Source organism: Drosophila biarmipes, unplaced genomic scaffold, assembly GCF_025231255.1.
Source record: "Drosophila biarmipes strain raj3 unplaced genomic scaffold, RU_DBia_V1.1 ptg000019l, whole genome shotgun sequence".
In the NCBI taxonomy this organism is placed as follows: Eukaryota; Metazoa; Arthropoda; class Insecta; order Diptera; family Drosophilidae; genus Drosophila; species Drosophila biarmipes.
Window position 1 is genome coordinate 5,071,119 of NW_026114537.1, and position 20,751 is coordinate 5,091,869.

At 38.7% G+C, this 20,751-nt stretch overlaps 1 protein-coding gene across 13 annotated transcripts in view; it reads right to left on the bottom strand.

Moving 5' to 3' along the window:
- LOC108021868 (G-protein coupled receptor 15) overlaps positions 1 to 20,751 on the bottom strand; it is a 231,391-nt gene that overhangs the window by 122,574 nt on the left and 88,066 nt on the right. For 12 of the 13 annotated variants that reach the window (XM_050890264.1, XM_050890262.1, XM_050890261.1 and 9 more), the window contains one exon: positions 13,361 to 14,034. In XM_050890264.1, coding sequence (XP_050746221.1) covers positions 13,361 to 14,034 — 674 coding nt within the window. Of the gene's footprint in view, positions 1 to 1,023; positions 3,728 to 13,360; positions 14,035 to 20,751 lie in introns of those variants that run through there. The other variant, XM_044091555.2, reaches the window with a different exon arrangement.

A 20,751-nucleotide genomic window follows, 5' to 3' on the forward strand; every position in this document is an offset into this window, starting at 1 on the left:
GATTTACCTTTTATAATTAGGTGGAGAATCTTTGAATGCTTATTTCACTACAATCGAGCCAGGTTACTGAGTTGAGTTGGACATTTTAATGAATTATACAATTTAAAAAATTCCGAAAAACAAAGAAACACACAAATTTATACAAAACTGAAATGACCACAAGCAAAAGTAAAAAGGGAAAGGAATTTTTTGAAATAAAGAGTAACGGTAATTATCGTGTCCTTCTTTTACCCAGTAACTTTGCTTTGTATCATCTATCTATCGTCCAGATGTATCTCAGAAGATACTTCTTCACGATCGCGACCCTTTTTGTTTTTGTAAAATGTGTGACATCGTCTAACTATCGTCCAGAAGTGTCTGAGAAGTTTCCTCTTTGCGATCGAAATGTGTGCTATCGCCTTTCTATCACTCAGAAGTGACTTAGAAGTTACTTCTACGCGATATATGTAAATTAATCTTGTTGAAGGGCGCGGCCTGAGGTGGTCCTCGACGGCCGCACTGTCAAGGGTGGTCTTCTTCAAAAGCCCACACGTATGTGCGGTAGAAACAATATGTGATACGTGTGTGTGGCCAAGGGTTGTCCTCTTCAGCCACACTGGTGAAACGCTGGTCTTCTCGGAGATGCCCGCTTGTAGGCGCGGGGGAAACGGTCGCTTCTGGGAGCGCCCGTTAAAGTTGAGTGGCGGCCAGCAGCTTGTGGTTGCCTCCCGTAGGTGCGGGGAGATACGTTAGCACCCACGCGTGAGGATAGGCCACTGGAAGCTGCAGCTTGTAATTGCCTCCCGTAAACGCGGGAGGAATATGATTGCCGCTGGTCGCACCTGCTGAAGCCCGCTCGGTAGTGCGGGGAAGGAGGGGGCCTTAACTTGGTTCTCGTATGTGGAGATCGGGGATCCCTTGCTGCAGTCAGAGCCGGATGGCTATATCTTCACAATTGCTGATTAGGTTGACTTACGTTGGGAGGTAACTGCCCCCTTCGCCTGCTGGCCTAGAGACTTGGTCAGTGCCAAATAATAAGAGATATTTAACGGCGGTTGCCGGAGTTTTGCAATGCTATAGAACTTGTGTTCTTTATTCGTATAGAGCTTGAAGCGAACTTAACTTAAAGTTGAAAAAAATAAAATTCATAGCGGCCACTCAAATATACTGTGTTTGCCGGCTATACACGAGCATCCGCCCAAATGCAGCGTTAGCGGTTTTGGCCGCCGCTGGGCTTCGGACATTCGGTCATCGCCTCCGTCCGGTTTATTTTGTTTTTGTAAAATGTGTACTATCGTCTTTCTATCTTCCAGAAATGACTTAGGAGATAGAATTATCGACCTTTTTTACCCATTATCTGAAGCAGTATGTACTCGTACTTTAGGCAGTGGAAAATTTAGTCATCAGACAAACTAAACCAATTTTAATTGGCCGTTTTCTATTACTTGTTTTCTATTGGTTGTTCAATTTCGACACAATCATAAATCGCTTGGCCTTTAAATACAGCGACAAACGACCGATGCATTTCATCAAACTAGAGTAAGGCACCCTCAGACAGGGTAGTCTGACATTGTTGCAATATTAAGATAAATTTGAGAAAAAGCTCACTTTATTGACAAAGAAAGTCAACAACGTTAGAAACAGCTATGGCAAAGGTTTTATGCGACAAATTCCGCGAACACGCTTTGCGGGTATTCATTTTAGGTTTTCAGATAAGCCTCATGGATGTGCTATTCGCGGTAAAGCCCAAAGACATGCCATCCGCTCTCCCTTGGTACAAGAGGTAGAATCAAATCATGTGAGATATATTTTTGCAACCACGTTTCTAAGAAGTCAAGAGGATAGGGATAAAAAAGCAGGTTCAAAGGCGCCAGAGCGCAAACAAGGCAACGTCTCTCAGTAGAATTAACTGCTGGTAAAAACCCGCACTACAGCAGACATCAAAAAGGTGCAGGTCCATTCCGAGCCGCAAAATAATAGGCCTCACAATAGTTTACAGGAGCCCATGGATGTCGACCCATCCTTTTTATCACAATAGAAGACCGGTCACTTCGGACCGGACTAACATGCAGAAGAAACAATGGATTAACCACGTCGCTCAGAGCGGCGGATAAGAATTATAATAGCATAGCCTCCAGCGCGGGTGTAAAAATCGAAGACAATGCCAATAAGGAATACGATTCTGATGCATTAATGTAGGGGAAAATATTTGCTACCCGTTCTCAGAGATTCCTCATTTATACGGGTGCCAAGAACTTCATTGGGCCTTACAAAGGACTATAGCGGGTCCGCCCAGTACAAGCCCCATTTAACATTCATTCGATCCACGGCAAGACCCAAATAGCGCAGAAATGCCTTGTCTCATTTTTCGATATAAAATCAACATTTTTCGTTCTGCCGGACTTATCAACGTTCGATGGAATAATCGGACCTGTTGACACAGGCTGAAGCATTGTCTTGTTTAAAAACTGATAGTCATAGATGGGGCACGAAAGTTGAAGAAATTTCCTTCTGCACCTGTGTTGACGTAAATTTTACTAACGTAGATGGCTCTGACGCACCCCAATTAATTAAAGACGCCTTTATAAAAATGCTTAAAACCAGAAAAAAAGCTTTTGCAAGCCCCAACGAGGCTCTAAAATACAACACCTCGGTAGTAGCTACTATAAGAACAACAGATGGAGAGCTGTATCTACGCCATGGGGGCGGCAGACATTGTTAACAAGGAAATTCAAAATATGTTGAGTAACGGAATAATTCAAAAATCGGTGTCCTCATAAAATAACCCAATATGTCTGATATCCGACAAGAAGGGCACCTATGATATGGGTAACAATCCGTGTTTGAAGTAAGGTCATTCCTTGGCCTGGCAAGTTATTACATATGTTTTATAAAAGATTATGCGGCAAAAGCAGCCAAGAACTCGCAAATCCATACAACAAAAAAAGCAGCCAAGAACTTTCAAGTCCATATGAAACGTTAGAAATCCTTGCAATTCAAAGTTACTCTGTAACACCAGGAGCCACCGTGTACCAGCTGGCGACAGAGGGTTCATGTGCCGAAGAACTTCATGTTGGTGGAAAGGCGCACTGTGTATCCCAATCAAGCGAGTTACACCCGATCACTTATGTCGACGAGGGAATCATTATTATTATGATAAAGCACCTCTGCTACATGTGGACAACGGCAACAGCGTCTGGATACACGGCATCCATCTCATCACCTTTAATGAACGCGCACCCTACTCATTAATCACACCTCCGCCGAGACAATGTCTCCTGGAGTGGCAAGCTCGCCCTTATCAAATATCACTATCAGTCAGGATTTCTTAAGTCTTCCTTACCTTCATCGTTTGAGTGAACGTAACTTGGACTACATTCAGCGGTTCGGAGCAGAAATTGACACCCACCGGACAAACCAAGTGGCGCTAATTCCTGGAGCAGTAATTTGCGCATTAATTTGCGTCAGTCTCACCTATTGGCGATTCATCAGGACTAGGAGTTGTGAGGTTTAGTAAAAAAATATCGAGGAGGGAGTAGTTAACATAATTTAACCGGACTGAGAGTCAATGTCCAAAGACTAAGCGCTGACAAAATTGCTGACACTGCATTAGACCGGCATAAGGTTGGGGCTCACAGTGGCATCAGTGCCAATAGCGGGAATTGTGAAGACTTCGCTTATCTTAATTTTTCGGTGCGTTTGTTTGTCATCTGCACAATTTAATTGGTGACATTTTGCTGGAGTAAATCTGCCAATATAAGGAAAAGTACGAAGTGAAAAAAACAAAAATAGTGCAATTGTTGAGGAAAAACAATCGGCATTTTTTCCTGTGCCTGGGTTATATTTTAGACACAATGGAATTTAAAAAAAATGAGGAAGAAGAAATGAAGAGAGCAAAAGGGAAATGGAAATACATAAGCAACAAAGCAATAATGTAATGATCAACCTTCTTATTTTTTCAGTACAAGCGCTTTAGTTTTGCGTGTAATGCGCCGCGGAGGAAGCCCAAAAATCTGCATAGTTTTTGTCACCTCAATTCATACGGACAGTCGGATATGGCTAGATCGACTCGACTAGTGACAAAAATGCTATTTACAATAGTATAAGAAAATATGTTAGAAAACACCTAAGCTATGATCGTTCCTATGGCAGCTGTGTGATATAATTTTTAGATAACTTTTTTTACATTAATACCCTCAGCGCCACCAAGCCTCTAGCAACTAGTGGCGCCCCTGCGGCTATGTGGCGTTTAAGTGCAAACAGCTGATTAGTGGCATGTGGTGTGTCTGGAGTGGGCGGTAATGGGGTTTTAGTGTTATAGTCGTTTGTGGACATCAGAAAGGGGGTGGCATCCTGGAGAAATAAACTTGCGCTGCGCACAAAGCTCAATACTCTACCCGTCTTCATAATATCTTTAAATAATTTAAATTAGGATTTGTTTCACTTAACATTTCTCATCTACATGCCAAAGCTTGAAATCGGACCGTTAATAAACAGTTATAACCAAATAATAGTAAACACAGAAAACAGAAAATTCAATCAAATTTACACACCTAACCGTTTCACAGAGGCTTGGTTTGAGTGGATTTGTGGCCATAGTTGGGAAATTCGAATGCGTTTTCTATAAAAAAATTAAAAAAAAAAACTATTTGTAACACAGTTTATAACCTTCCATGTCATGTGTGTTCAAAAGTTGAATTTTTGTTAAATGCACTGTGATAAGTACAATAAATGGCCCCTACGAAACCAAGTAATGATTGTTACGCACGTAGGATAATGACAGACAACGCGGACATAGAAAATGACAATTTAACATTGTTTTGAGTGCGGACGGGCTTTTGAGAATGGTCGTTCTCGATTTCGAGAAGAACCGTTCTCGGTTTCAACATTGCATCGATCCTGATTTCGGTATTGATCATTCTCGTTTTTTTCATCGCATCGATTTTGCTCCCAGAATCCGTTCTCAATAAAAATGCTAAATTATTTAACTGGATATATATTTTAGCCTAACGGTCTTAATGCCATTATTGATAATATATTTGGAGAGGTGGTGCTACGAAATTGAATAAGTTATAAATGTAGTTTCTTGTGGATTTTTTACAACGTACAATCATAAATTAAAAGTATTTTCTATTTATATTTTTTCGCAACAACCTTAACCTTTACTTAAACATATTTTAAGAATTAAAAATTGCTTAATTTCAGATAACAAAATAATATTCTTATTTAACCTTAAATAATATAGTTTTATAAGTAGTACCCTGATATTCTAATTGGTAAAAAATTTAAAGTTTAAATTATTATTTAAGGTTACTTATTAAAAGTAATAATAAAGTATTTAATATGGCTCAACAGATTTGGCCTAGTCGGTCAGAAGATTTGCAAACTTCGCATAATGGACCATAGAATAACGTTTATGTTTTAATTTTCCGAATAAGTTGACGTAATTAGAGTGGTAATATTGCACTTAGCTTTGTAGTGTTGGATTGGTGGGATGGTCTCTTTTATTTCTTCATCATACTGAAACCCCGGAACCTAAAATTATGTTTATTATTGCTTTACAAACATATACATCCTAAATTTCAGATGTGACCAATACCAATCACAACCTATTACATACTCGTACATGTATGTACATATTACAGTTACAAGTCGAATAAAAAACTACGCTGTGTGCACATAGCATACATACCCCTCAGATCCGCAGTCCGGTCTGCGGGACATGTCCGAACAAAAAAAACTTTTTTTTCCGGAATAAAACTGTATGGTGCTGTCGACGTCAGCAGAGAATTCGGAGCATCGTATAAGACTTCAAAGAGGGGCGGATCTTCGATCCATGTTTAAAGAACCTCCCTATTTGCGATTTTTTTACATATTTTATCATATAACCCAGAGGGTTCTGGTTCCGTTACCGGGAAGTGGTGTGATGCAATCTCTCAACGGGATTTACACAGTTTGAAAAGGTAAATATGCAAGTAAACAAGTAAAACACATTTTTTAAACACACATTATTTTGTTCAGGAGCGTTGGCCGAAATTCCGAGGACCCGGACAAATGTTTAAGAAAAGCTATGAAAAACATTAAAAACAAATTATATAAAAAACAAGAAATGAAGTTAACTTCGCCAAACCGAAGTTTGTATACCCTTGCAGTTGTAACAAATAATCAATAACTTTATTAAATTAAATTCGAAATTCTTAAAAATAAAAAAAGTTATATTTCCAATAATATAAGAAAATATGTCAAAAAGCCCCAAAGCTATAATTTGTGTCATATTATTTCCCACCAATTTTCCGATCGTTCCTATGGCAGCTATATCATATAGTCGTCCGATTTTGATAAAATTTAATTCGAAATTCAAAACCAAATAAAAAATGTTATTTCCAAGCGTAGGAGGTTGTAAGTTAAAAAACTACGAAGACAAAATTTTTCAATATTATTTTACCACTAATTTTCCGATTGTTCCTATGGGTGCTATATGATATAGTCGTCCGATTTTGATAAAATTTAATCCGAAATTCAGAACTAATTTAAAAATGTTATATCTAAGCTAGAAAGGTATATGTTAAAAAACACCAAAGATATCATTTTTTTAATTTTTTCCCCGATAGTTCCTATGGGAGCAAACTGGACTACATTCCTTTTGCCTTTTACAATATCAGAAGTGGTTCTTAGGCCTGCCACAGAATTAAGTCAATTCACTGTCGTTCAGTTAAAAAACTGGTTAAAACAGAGTTGATGGAGTGTCTGCAGACCCTCTCACCAGAGGCATATGGATCATCCACTATATAAAGCTTCAATTAGCAACCAACAGCTGCCAGGAACCAGAATGGATGGAGCCGCATCATTACCGCTGCAACAAGATTTGGAAGACGGACAGGTTTGCACGGCTTTGCTCGACTGTGGTAGGAATGGTACCAGCAGTGAATGGTACGGACAACCTTGCTATGGTGTATGTCGAAAGGGAGAAGTTGCAAATCGACGTAACAAGGCGGTATGGCAGCAACTTCAAGAGGATATCGCTGACGTCACCAGGGTCAAACCAAATAATGTTCAGCAAGTCCATAACGTCATCGCAAACAACTTCGACGGATATGTCAACTTTTTGTTTCGCTTGCATCGACGCTGTTAACACTAACAGCACCATGGTTAACAACGCCAGGGATAACTTTGAAATCGATGAATCCAGACTAGAAATCATTCCACAAACAGTGTTTATCAACGCCAGTTTACCAGTGTAAACAAATTCCAACAATATCCAGAAACAACACTCGCACAAAGAAAGTAACAACCCTTGATTTATTCGTAAAGGCCCTGCAAGCATTTTCTATCGCTGAAGACACTTCTAAGTGACTTCTAGAAGATTAAAACTATCGTCCGCGATATCGCATACGGATCGCGGAAGTCACTCCCGTCGGGAAGAAATGTGCCAATTCGGCGGCACTTCTTGGAGTCACTTCGACGACACTTCGGAAAGTCACTTCGGCGACCAGGAGTGACCTCGGCGATAATTCTGGAAATGCTGCTTAGTAATATTATTTATGCTCAGCTCCGTTCACATAAGAAATTTAATAATAACCATTTCCAAAATAAACAAAAGCAACATTTTTTTTATATTTAAAATAAAAACAAATTTGGAGGAATTACCTTTGATAATTAGGTTGAGAACCTTTGAATGCTTATATTACTGTAATCGAACCAGGTAATGTAAAAATATCTTGAAGTAATCCTACAGCTTCACGTAAATTCGAACTCTTCATTGAGTTGGACAGTTTTATGTGTTAAACAATTTTAAAAATTCCGAAATTCCAACACACAAATTTTATACAAAACTGGACTGATCACAAGCAAAGCGAAATAAACTGACGCTCGGTCGAAAAACAACAGCGTAGGTAAAAAGAAAGAGGAATTTTCAGAAATAGAGGGTATCGGCAATTATCGTGTCCTCCTTTTTCCCAGTAACTTTGTTTTTGTATCATGTATCTATCGTCCAGAAGTGTCTCAAAGATACTTCTTCGGGATCGCAACCCTTTTTTGTTTTTGTAAAATGTGTGCTATCGCCTAACTATCGTCCAGAAGTGTCTCAGACGTTACTTCTTTGCGATCGAAATGTGTGCTATCGCCTTTCTATCTTCCAGAAGTGACTTAGAAGTAACTTCTACGCGATTTTGTTTTTGTAAAATGTGTACTATCGTCTTTCTATCTTCCAGAAGTGACTTCTGGACGATAGGCAATAGAATTATCGCCTTTTTGCTTGCAGGGAGTGATATTTTTTTATAAATAAAGTCAGGTAAGTGCTAACTTAAGTGCAAGATGTTGTGCGGTGATCCACATTAAAGTACGAACTCTTTTGAGATTTTCTATGGTTTTTACAACATAACCTAGAAAATTCTGGTTGCGTTACCCGAAGGTGGCGTGATGAAATGCTTTACACAGTTCGAAAAGGTAAATATACAATTATAAAAGTAAAACACATTTTTTATCCTTATACCCTTCTTTTTTTTGTGGAGCGTTGGAAAGCGATGACGAACAGTAAAAACAAATTGACAAAGCAAAAATCTAGAATTACTGACAATAGCTGTAATTTAACAGTAAACTGTAAAACAAAAGCAGAAGAAGTCCTGGTTTATTATGTTTAAGTAACAGGCTATTTTTGTTGTAATAACACAATTTAAATAAAATGAAGTCAAATGGTAACAAATATGTATGCACATTTATTTCAATATTTTGATAGATTAGTACTCATTGGAAAATTTCAAAATTTTTCCGAAGTGTTTTTACTTCGGACGTGTTAGTTGCAGGTGACAGGCCGTATAACGAATGAGTATAAGTAACAAGTGAAATCCGAAGTGACTTCGAAAATGTTTCCTTTGCATTATCACTTTTTAACGGCACATGTTTTTGATTCGTGAACACTGACATGTCACTTCGGATTCACAAGATAATTCACAAGTGAAATTTTTTCCGAACTAAAGGTATTATCATTTAATTATCAGCATATTTAAGAACTTATAAAGAATATTTTACTTAAGGAGTACAAGTTATATAGTCGGATATGTTTCGCTTAAGAAAGGGTATAGGTACAGTAGTACGCGCCAACAGCGAAAAGAAAACAAAAAAAAAGAAGAAGAACTGGTGTATTCTGTTTGATTAACAGGCTGTTTAAGTTGTGCGCTGTAAAACAGTTTTGTTTAATGTCAGGTGTGCGCTACCTTATGTGCAAGATGTTTTGCGTTGATCTAAGTTTAAAGTAGGTTCATTCTTACAATGCTTCATAGGTTTTACAGCACCTAGAAAACTTTGGTTCCATTACCCGTAGGTATAATGAAATATATTGTGCCAACAAAATCCCGTATACAGTTTGAAAAGATAAAAATATTAAAATATATATGTAATACACAATTTTTTTAAACACGTGCCCTAATTTTTTTCAGGAGCGTTGCCCAGGGATTTAAAGGACGTGGACAAATGTTCAAGGAAGGCGATGATGACCGCTAGGACCAAATTAAAAAACAGAAGACTAGGCTTACCAGCAATAATTGTCATTCAGCAAAAAAAAGAACTTCAGTAAACATTTGTTTAAGTATGCAGTAAAATTTGTTTTGCATTATTGTACATATTCAATCTCCCCTGAAGAAAAAAAATTCATTTTGACATCTGCTTAGGGTTTTATTTTGTCACCTTACCCTACAGTTTTTAAAAGAGAAAAAAATATTGGGTTAAGCCAAAAGCTGAGGTATTTACCTCCGCTGAAATTTAATCATTGAACCAATACAGACATATGCTCAATAGAAGCCAGAAATTATTGCTTTTAACCATTAGAAAAATGTAAATTTTCTTTTAAAAGAGACATCTAAAAAACTAATCGTTCGTCATCATACCATACCCTCCCTACAGTTTTGTTTATATTTTAGGTTATTGTACCCTTGCAGAGGGTATAATTATTTCAGTCAGAAGTTTGCAACTCAGTGAAGGAGAAGTTTCCGACCACAAATATATATTATTTACATATATTATTGATCAGCATCACTAGACGAGTCGATCTAGCAATGTCCGTGCGGCCTTCTGTACGTCCGTTTCTACGCAAACTAGTCCCTCAGTCTTCTTTCGTTTGCAGGTAATATATAAGTCGGAACCAGCCGGATCGGACGACTATATCATATAGATGCCATAGGAACGCTCGGAAAATTAGTTCAAAAATAATATGAAACAAGAAGGGAAGTTAACTTTGGCAAGCCGAATTTCGTATAACATTGCAGTTATAAAAAATAATCAACTTTATTAACACCATGTAAAATTTTTAAGGATTGATTTCATTCTTTTTTAAGACCATTTCTTTAACATCTGTATGTAAAAGTGGTCCGCCTTTTATTAAATTGAATTTTAAATTCTTAAAAATATAAGAAATTATATTCCCAATATTATAATATAAAATGTTAAAAAGCCCCATAGCTATAATTTGTTTCATATTATTTTTCCACCAATTTTCCGATCGTTCCTATGACAGCTATATGATATAGTCGTCCGATTTTGATAAAATTTAATTCAAAATTAAGATCTAATTTAAAAATGTTATATCCAAGCTTAGAAAGGTATATGTTAAAAAACACGAAAGCTATCGGGATGAAACTTTCCCAAAAGTCTACTTTCTATTGCAGGTAGTATATAAGTCGGAACCAGCATCATCGGACAACTTTATCTTATAGCTCCTTATAGGACTATAGAACTATCGTGGAGAAAATTTGTTAAAAAATTATATCTTCGGTTTTTTTTAATATATAACCTTCTAAGCTTGGAAATAACATTTTTTAATTTGTTCTGAATTTCAATTTAAATTTTGTTAAAATCGGACGACTTTATCATATAGCTCCATAGGAACGATCGGAAAATTAATGTTAAAATAATATGAAAAAATTATATCTTCGGTGTTTTTTAACATATAACCTTCTACGCTTGGAAATAACATTTTTTATTTAGTTCTGTATTTCGAATTTAATTTTATCAAAATCGGAAAACTATATCATATAGCTGTCATAGTAACAATCGGAAAATTAATGGTAAAATAATATAAAAAAATTATACCTTCGGTGTTTTTTAACATATAATCTTCTAAGCTTGGAAATAATATTTTTTAATTAGTTCTGAATTTCGAATTAAATTTTTTATCAAAATCGGACGACTATATCATATAGCTGTCAGAGGAACGATCGGAAAACTAGTGGGAAAATAATATGAAAAAATTATTTACTAAAGTTGATTATTTCCTATAACTGCAAGGGTATAAAAACTTTGGCTTACCGAAGTTAACTTCCTTTCTTGTTTTTTTTTACTTCCCCTGACTACTCACGCAGAAAACCAAGATTGATTATAGTTGGGAAAACTAAAATCGACATCGCTTCCGTCATAAACCGATAAGAAAAGTGTAAGAAGATACAATACTAAAACCGAGAAGAACCGATCTCGGTTTTTTTTTTTCAATTTTCTGGGTGTAGGGCCTGCCTCTCGAGTCCTTGACAAATTTCCTGATAGCTATTTGTCCTAAAAAGTAAAAAACTAGATAAAGATGTTGTACAAGCACATCGGTTTTATTGACCGTTTTCAGCACAACAACATGATCAACTAACTAATAACTAACAACAATAATCAGTGATCAAGTTTGTTCTGCTAATATATCTACTGACATAAAAACAATACATTTATCCCTGAAAACTCAACAACGCAATTAATATATTTTTTTGACAATAATTTTATAAAAAAAGTTTTTTTTTTTAAATATCGGTTGTAAAACGATATTGGCTGCTTTAACAGGTGCCAGATCATAGGGCAGGCCATAGGTTGGGCAGCCAGGTTTTAACCTCACTAAAATGTGGTGGTCCCCATTGGCGGAGCCAACTAAAATACTCCCTTAGAGCAAGCAGAATTCGTTTAACTGTGCAAATTAAAAATTAAATACTGGCATAAAAAGTGAAAGAACCATACCAACAAAAATTATTGTGACGTTTCCGAAACCATGCAGAAAGAGATAAGATATATGTAAAGGTAATCCTCGATCGCAAGCTTACCTAAGGGTGCTGCCTAACTACTGTAAAGCTATTGTACTTGGATTTGTTTTGATTTTCATTTTCTCCAGCTTAAAATAACTTTTTAACGTATGTACCGAAAAGCATGAATTTCAAAGTTTTTATTAGACATGGGGGTAAAACAAAATAACTATGAACATTTAGATTCGGGTTTCCTTTTTTTGAGAGAAAAAAACATTGTTGGGTGGGTTTAGAAAACTTGTGGCCACTAACATCAACGCCACCTCCTTGCAATTCTTTGAAAACCGTTTTTATTACCTAATTACTTGGATTTGATCTTGGTCTTTCACCTTAAATAAGGTTTTATACTCGTATAATAAAATTCGTAGTAGTAATTAAAAACACCAAAGATATACTTTTTTTTTACATTTCCCGACTATTTTTCCAATTGTTTCTATGGCAGCTTTATGATATAGTCGTCCAATTTTAATAAAATTTAATACGAAAAAAAAAATTTTTTAAATGTTATTTCCAAGCGTAGGAGGTTATATGTTAAAAAACACCGAAGATATAATTTTATTTTTATTGTTTCGCCGTTAGTTCCTATGTGAACTATAAGATATAGATGTCCAATCCGGCTGGTTCCGACTTATATAATACCTGCAAAGAAAGAAGACTTTTGGGAAAGTTTCTGCCCGATAGCCTTAAAACTGAGACCCTAGTTTGCGTAGAGAGACTAGTTTGCGTAGAAACGGACGGACAGACGCACATGGCTAGATCGACTCGTCTTGTGACCCTGATCAAAAATATATATACTTTATGGGGTCGCAAACGACTGCTTCACTTCATTGCAAATGTCTGACTGAAATTATTATACCCTCAGCAAGGGTATAAAAAGGGTTGGTTAAACAGAGCAGCCATAAATAAGGAGTTATCGCCGTGAAAGTTGTGTCAACTTTTTTTTACCTTCTAGACCGCGACTTTCACCGCTTCCTTTATTATTACTACATCTAGAGTCTGCGAGCTTTCGTTAACAGGTATAAAGATTTCTGGCACCACTATAGTATAACAGTTACCATATAAACAATATATATGTTTTTTACAATCGCGTTTGTCACGAGACTTCGCATCTTGCGATCGACCAATGCCTAATATAGTATTTTATATATTATATAACATTGACAGATATTCGTAACTTTTTCTTCAGATAGTGTTTATTCATAATAAAAACAGAGCTAATTTTAATCGAGTCTTTTAGCCGCTTGAGCCGCAAACTATCTTTACCCATTAACTAACATCACCCAATCTCCCCTAAAATAAAAAAAATTTACCCTTAAATATTTTTCTTAAACGAGACTCACCTCGGTGATATGGGATTGCTGGAACGGTATGTCCCTTGTTCGAGGGTTGTTCCTCTTGACCTGGGCTGTGGCAGATGTATGTTGTGAAGTTGGATGTCTCCTGGACTGACAACCAATGGAACGCCCCCGGTGCCGGCACCGTTTCCGTTCGATGTATCATTCGCAGTGATGTCTCTGCAGGCCGCCTGTTGTGCGTTGCAGCAGCCAGTTACGATCACCATTTGAGTCTGGTGCCTAAGGATGGGAATAGGAAGGGGCAGCTCCCCATGGGCAGCCCGAGCCGTTAGAGACAAGGCGCAGAGCTTTCGACGGACGCCGTAATGGTTGAGCAACACACCGACGCCCGGTAGCACGAAAACGGATATTGTGTGGAAGATGATGAAGGACATGAACATGGCGCTGGCGCCCAGGTCGGAGGTGCAGCTAACGCTTACTGGGCTCGGCGTACTACTCGCCGCCATGTCGTCCTTTACGACCATAGATTTGGCGATGATCTTATAGGCAAACAGGAATGGTGTGCTTATAGCCGCCGAGGCTAGCCAGGAGAACAAAGCCAAGGAGACATGCAAGTAGCGCCGCTGGCGCAACTGGGCCAGTCGGGGATGTTTCACTGTGGCGTAGCGGTCTAGGGAGAGCAAGAAGAAAGAAATGGTGCTGGCTGCTACGGGCATAATCTGACATGGAAAAAGGGTAAGTGATGTTGGTTAGATAGGGTTTTTACACATCAAGAATGTACGAGGTAGGGTAATATAAATAAATGTAATAAAAACAATACATTTTATTACTAGTCTGTATATATAAGCGGAAAAAATAGACATAAGTAGCTATATTTCTAAAACTGTTAACCTACACTGGCAAAAAAACAGAGTAAGAGCATTTTTACAATTGATTTTCTTTACTCTTCTTTAATCCATTTGTAATTATAATTTGGTTATTATTTATTTTATTATTGATTTTTATAGAAAACATATTTAAACTTGTGGAATAATATTTTAAAATATATTTTCCAAACTTAAAAAGCAAAAGTAGTTTTTATACTCGAAGAGTAAAGGGTAAATTAGATTTGTAACAGGTAGAAGAACCTTATAAAGTATATATGTATGTGGGATTTTTTGGGTATATTAGTTAAGTATTTAAGTTTATTTATTATTTAATATAGGTTAAATAAAAGATATGGAAATGAACATTGATAATTTAAGTCGTCCTTTTCGTCTTTCGGCCAACGTCTTCGAACCGTACTCGTCAAAAGTGCACACTCAACTGATCTGTTGTTACTTGTCGTCTTCTCGTCTTTTTTCTGGGTCTTCTCGTCTTTCATCATTATTTCTTCTAGTCTTTCGTCTTTGCTTCTTCATATGGGTTATTCGTCGTTGGTCTCGTTGAGCTCGAAATGTTTTCTAGGGTATTTCAGGGTATTTTTGGAATGATCGCCTCCCAAAGCAGATTCGGCCATCCTGCTGGATCTGGCGACAATAGCACCGACGTTATATTGATTGGCTTGCTTTCGACGTTAATTGTAGGTTTTCCTATTTTCGTTCTGGACCTTCGAAATTTTAGTTTTTGCTTCTCAAATCGGTGCGCTCGTCACTGTATGCCGCTATCGCCTCCTTGTTGATTAAGTCTTGTAGCTTGACGTCTTCCTTGGTACGCATTTTGGAGCCTATCAAAAGCTCGATTGGAGTTGTGGCGATCGATCTGGCAAATGTAGAATTTATGGCCTGCTGAACTTTGTCGACGTGCTTGTACCACTTGGTTGGGTCGTCGATGCTAAGTTTTGAGAGAACTGATATTATAGTGGCGTTCAATCTCACGACTTGCCCGTTCACGCGTGGAAGTCCTGTGGTTGTCTTGATGGGTTTGATGTTTTCCTTGTCGAAATATTTTAAGAAGTCCTGCAAAGTAAATGCGGACCTTCTATCGGAAATGATGATTGCAGGGTTGCCAAATACCGCACTTTGTAATTACGTCGTTTGAGGATGTCGATTTAGTCGGGTACAGCCAGCAGAACTTGGTAAAAGAGTCTACAACTGCTAGGATGTGCTTTTAGTCTTTATGGGTGGAATCTAAAGGGCCTAGGAAATCCACATGAAAAGTATGAAGAGGGACGTCTGCCTTGTCCAGTGGATGCAGGAGTCCTTCCTGTTTTCCTTTTTTAAGATTGCTTAGAATACACGGAATGCAGCAATCTATAACCATTTGAATCTTTTCCTCGAGACTTGGAATGTAGTACTCTGTGCAAATCAGATCCTTTACCTTTTTCGATGCGAAATGTCCTTTCTCTGATGCTTTCGTGATGATTTGCCTTTGCATGTCCTTGGGCACCACAACCAACTCGGAGTCGTTGACAAGCTTGTGTAGTACGCAGCCCTTAAGAAAGTAGTCATTGTAGGACTCTTTGCCATCACTGAGGATATCGCATATCGCTTTGAGATGATCATCTTGCTCCTGCGCTTTTTGAATGCTTATTGAGATACTTTGGTCATATATTGTCATGATTGGGTAACGGGTGAGGGCGTCCACATGTTCCATACGAGTTCCTGATCGGTGCTCTACCTCGTAGTCGTACTCCTGTAAAAATAGGACCCAGCAAGCGACTCGTGTGCAAAGATTTTGCTTATCCAAAGTTTTTGTGAAGGCGTTGCAGTCCGTAATGATTTTAAAGTGAATGCCCAGCAGATATACTTTAAACTTGGTGAGTGCTTCAATGACTGCCAGAATCTCAAGCTCGTAACTTGTGTATTTTCGTTGAGCTTCGCGTGTCTTTTTACTCATGAAGTACACTGGATGCATCTGACCGTCGTCTAAGGACTTCTGCAAAAGGATCGCACCAAATCCGTCAATGAAAACGTCTGTGTGCACTTTTGTTTCGAGTTTCTGATTGTAAATGCTCAGAACTGGATTTGCGGTCAAAATCTTCTTCGATTGGGCTACTGACATTTCTTCATTGGGGCCCATGTGAAATTTGGTGTTGTTCTTGGTCAAATCAGTGAGAGGCTTATGGCGTAATGGCATAGTTCTGTATAAATTTCCTGAAATATCCCGTTAAACCTAAAAAACCTTCAAGTTGCTTCAAAGTTTGTGGTGACTTGATTTTGGCCACAGCATCTATCTTCTCAGGGGTTGGATAAATCTTCTGATTTTCAATAATATGGTCGAGGAATTGTATGCCGGTTTTTAAAAATGACATTTCTTAAGATTCAACTCGAGACCATATTCAGAATCGATGTAGCAAAGCTATACCTTTGAGAGTGAGCTCACGAAAAATTGCGTTAACATGTCGCCAGGAGAGTTTGAAAGGCCAAAAGGTACCTTCAAGAACTGATATTGTCCACTTTGAGTGACAAAGGATGTGTATTTTCGACTGGGCTCTGACACATGTACATGAAAAAATCAATTTTTCGAGACGATCGTGTGGAAAATCTTGGCATCTTGGAGTCTGTCCAGCTCATCGTCGATTAGGGGCAAGGGGAAATGGTCTTTAACGATTATTGATCCTACCAAACTCGATGCAGAGTCTTGGGAAGACGTCACGCTTTTTTACCATTACCATTGGGCTGGTGAACTCGGAGTCCGACACTTCAGTGATTCCAGATTTAATCCATTCGTCCACCTGCTCCTCTACCAAACGCGTCTCAGCGAAAGGCAAGCGCCTTGGCCTAGCGAAAATCGGAGTGTCGTCTTTCAGGATGATGCGCATCTCGACTTTTGTGGTCTTCAGGTGAAGCGGCTTGTAGTTTTTATAATTTCGCGAACTTTGTTTTTTGGCAAAAATACTTGCTTGCTCGTTTATATTGAGTTCGTTGGAATTCTCTGCGACGTCGATTTTCATTACGTTGACTAGATCGTTTTGTTCTACCGAACTCGGCATCTTACGGGCGTTTGAAACATTTAGTGCCGCGTTCCTTGTTCTTGCAACTATTCGAAACGTGTCCTTTTTCACAACAATTGTAGCAAGAAACCTCCTTTTTAAAGTTCTTGTTTGGCACTGGCACTTTTTTGTTAAGAAACACGTCGTCGTTTCGTTTTGGTTTCTCGCGGTCGTACATTTTCTCTCGCTCGTTTTTTTAACATTTTAGCTTCTCTTTTAAGTCACTGATGTTTCTGGAGTGTTTTATCAAATGAATGATCGTCTACGCCGTCAAAACCGTACTGAATCAAAACCGAATCACAAATGTCTCCGCGAATTGCCAGATCTTTCATTCGGTACAGGTAAGAGAAACTGCACTCGCCCTTTGCGCGTTTGCTTGTGCTCAACTGCTCGTGAATTTGTTTGCTGTTCACAATAGTTTTGAACTCGTTTAAGAGAGCGATTTTAAAAGCATTCCAGGTATTCAGACCTCTCTCATTAATGATGAAAAGTTAAGCAGTGCCTCTCAGCGATTTTTTTTGCGAATATCAACTTCTGAACGTCATTCCAGCACAATATTACCGCTTGCTCTTCAAACTCAGTTAACCAGGACTCAATTGAAATTGAGTTAGTACCGACAAATGTGCGAATCGAGTCTTCAATGTCACGAAAACTAAAAGCGAACCTCGGTGTTGCCCGTTCGTTCCTGAATTTTGTCGTCTTCTCTTTTTCAGCACTTTTGGTAAAATTTGGCGGATTTTGCATTTCATTTTATTTTTCGGCAAACTCGCCGGTTCGTGTGGTTCAATTTGATTGTGTGCGAGAACGTTTTAGGATATGTTTAACATATTGCAAATTGAAACCAGATCGCCTTCGCTTAGATTTTCTTGTACATATCTTTCCTTGGACCGGTAATTATCCGAGTTTTCGTCGAAATCGAAGCCGGAAAAATTACGGAGTCTTTGGCGGTTGCCTCGATCACCTTCAGTCTCAAACACGAATTTGTCAGAGGCTAAAATGTTCTCCCTTTTGCTACGGCGCAGAGGTGCACTTATGAAATCATTTAAACAGCTCATGGTTTTAAAAACTTAAATGTTAAATCGTCGAATTAAAGTTTTAAATTGTTACAGACATCGTTTTTCTTGTTGTACGTCGTAGTTTTTTGTAGTAGTACTATTTTGCAAGTTCTTCGGTTTCTCTTTTCACTTCTTTGAATATCCCGGTCGAGCCTCAAATGTGGGATTTTTTGGGTATATTAGTTAGAATTTAAGTCGTCTTTTTCGACTTTCGGCCAACGTCTTCGAACCGTACTCGTCAAAAGCTCCCACTCAACTCATCCGTCGTTACTCGTCGTCTTCTCGTCTTTCTTCTGGGTCTTCTCGTCTTTCATCATTATTCCTTCTAGTGTTTCGTCTTTGCTTCTTCATATGGGTTATCGTTGGTCTCGTTGAGCTCGAAATGTTTTCTAGGGTATTTTAGGGTATTTGTGGAATGATCGCCTCCCAAAGCAGACACACCCCACATGTATGTTATTGATCAGGATCATAGCCGAATCAATCGAAATATGTCTGTCGGTACGTCTGTCTGTCAGTCCGTATGATTCCAGACCCAAATGTAAAAATATCCAACCAATTAGTCCTTTTAAAAAAGTGTATTTAACACGGAGACCTATTTATCCGACAGCCCCTAAGCCACAACCCAAGCCAGAAACAATGGAGATTCATTCTTCTGTTCATACTAAGGCAATAAACTACATGAAAGTTTTTTCTATTAAGCGTTTTAACATCATCTTAAATTTCTAGGTCCTCTAAAAAGAGTTTGGATACGCACAAAAAAAAGGTCAGTGCTCAGGCAGGGTAAGATGCTTTAAACTGGTAAATGTAGGCCGCTTACCAGGTACGCGTCGAATTTTTAGTTTACCTCGCCCCAAGCACTTATTAGTGTGTCCCGGCGTAAGCCCAGTACGTCAGGTGGAAAAGGAGCAGGTTCTGGTGCGATCAGCTAGAAGGGAGAGCAGTCGATTAGTACGGTCTCGAGTGGAGTTTTTCAGGAGAGCCTATGGTTCCGACTCGTGAAGTCCGTGAAGAGCGGCTCGTCCGAACCCCGAGTATAACGAGCCAGAAGGGAGAGCGGTCGATCGGTACGGTCTCGAGTGGATTCTACGGTTGCAACTCGTGAAGTCCCGGATCACCGCATACCCGAGTTCCCAAGCCACACTACATCCATCCACGCAGCCAGGAGCAGTACGCAGGAAATTGCCATCAGCAAGCTAGCCACCACATCACGACAGCTATGCAAGACAGACCGAGCCCCGCGGGAACGTCACGGACAATAAGCACAAGGGTGAGGCTAGGGTGGAACTTTCGATTACACTAGGCGTAGAAAAAGCACGAGACAGCTTCTTGGCGTTTGCCTTGACTGTCCGCGCAATCTGAGCAGAAACCTCAGTGGAACCATCCAGGACAGAGCAAGGGAAAGGCGGTCGTGTGTCGAAAGAAATAATCCTGGAGAGCGCGACATTCTATTCACCCTAATCTAAGAACGGTGACGCTTCCCTGAGCCCGCACGGCTGACCCTCTTGCGAGTCTGAGTCGTTGTCAAGCTGTCGCCGTCAACGCGTCAGGGATAAGCGAGCAAAGATCTTTAGGGAGCTACAGGACTGGAGCACCAAGTCAACGAGGAGGGAGGGCCACAAATGGCGATATGAATGCCATCCAAGTGAATTATGTGCTTTCTCACTGGATCTACTGAGCGATCACGTTTATATAAACTTGGTGGGAGGAACACACAATCTACTGGCCGCACGAATCTTGTAGCGAAAAAAGTACAAAAGTAGTAACATTATATTTCTAAAATAACGTTCTGGGACAAACTGACAAACAAAATAAAATTTTCATTTTGAGAAGAGCCCTAAATTTTGTTTTGCGTTTTAAATTAAAGAAAAATTTTATTTTTAAGAAGATTCCCAAAATGTTGTTTTCGGTATAACTTTAGAACGGAGCATCCGATTTTGACAGTTGGGGTGCCATTCGACGCTTCACTTTTACTCTTTGACCACTTTTTCTACCAAACTAACTAAAGCCTTGGTAAGCAATTCTTTTAGTTTTTGCAATACTTTTTGATTGAAGTATCTCTCGACTGCCGACCACAGTGATAAACAATTTGATGAAAAAAATATTTGAAAAACAAAGGTTGCAAACGACTTATCAAATTCCTGGAAAGTTCTTTAATAGCTGTATGTATACAAAATCAAATCAGACTAATTAAAGAATAAATTAATAATATAAGAAACAGAGAAGGGCACGCCGTGGCTCAATTTGCTCACACACTCAGAGGTGCCAGAAAGTCATGCCAGATGTTTGGTGCTCGCGAGCAACGAAAATTCACAAAAACAACGACACTGACTTTTGGCGCAGGTAGCAAGCACATCGTAGCGATCTCGAGTTTGCAAGAACACAACCCAAGCGACCGAACGCTGTTTTTCTTATCTGCTCGAGCTGCTACCCAAACTGTTAGATCTCGTGACCGTCTCGTGACAATGTGC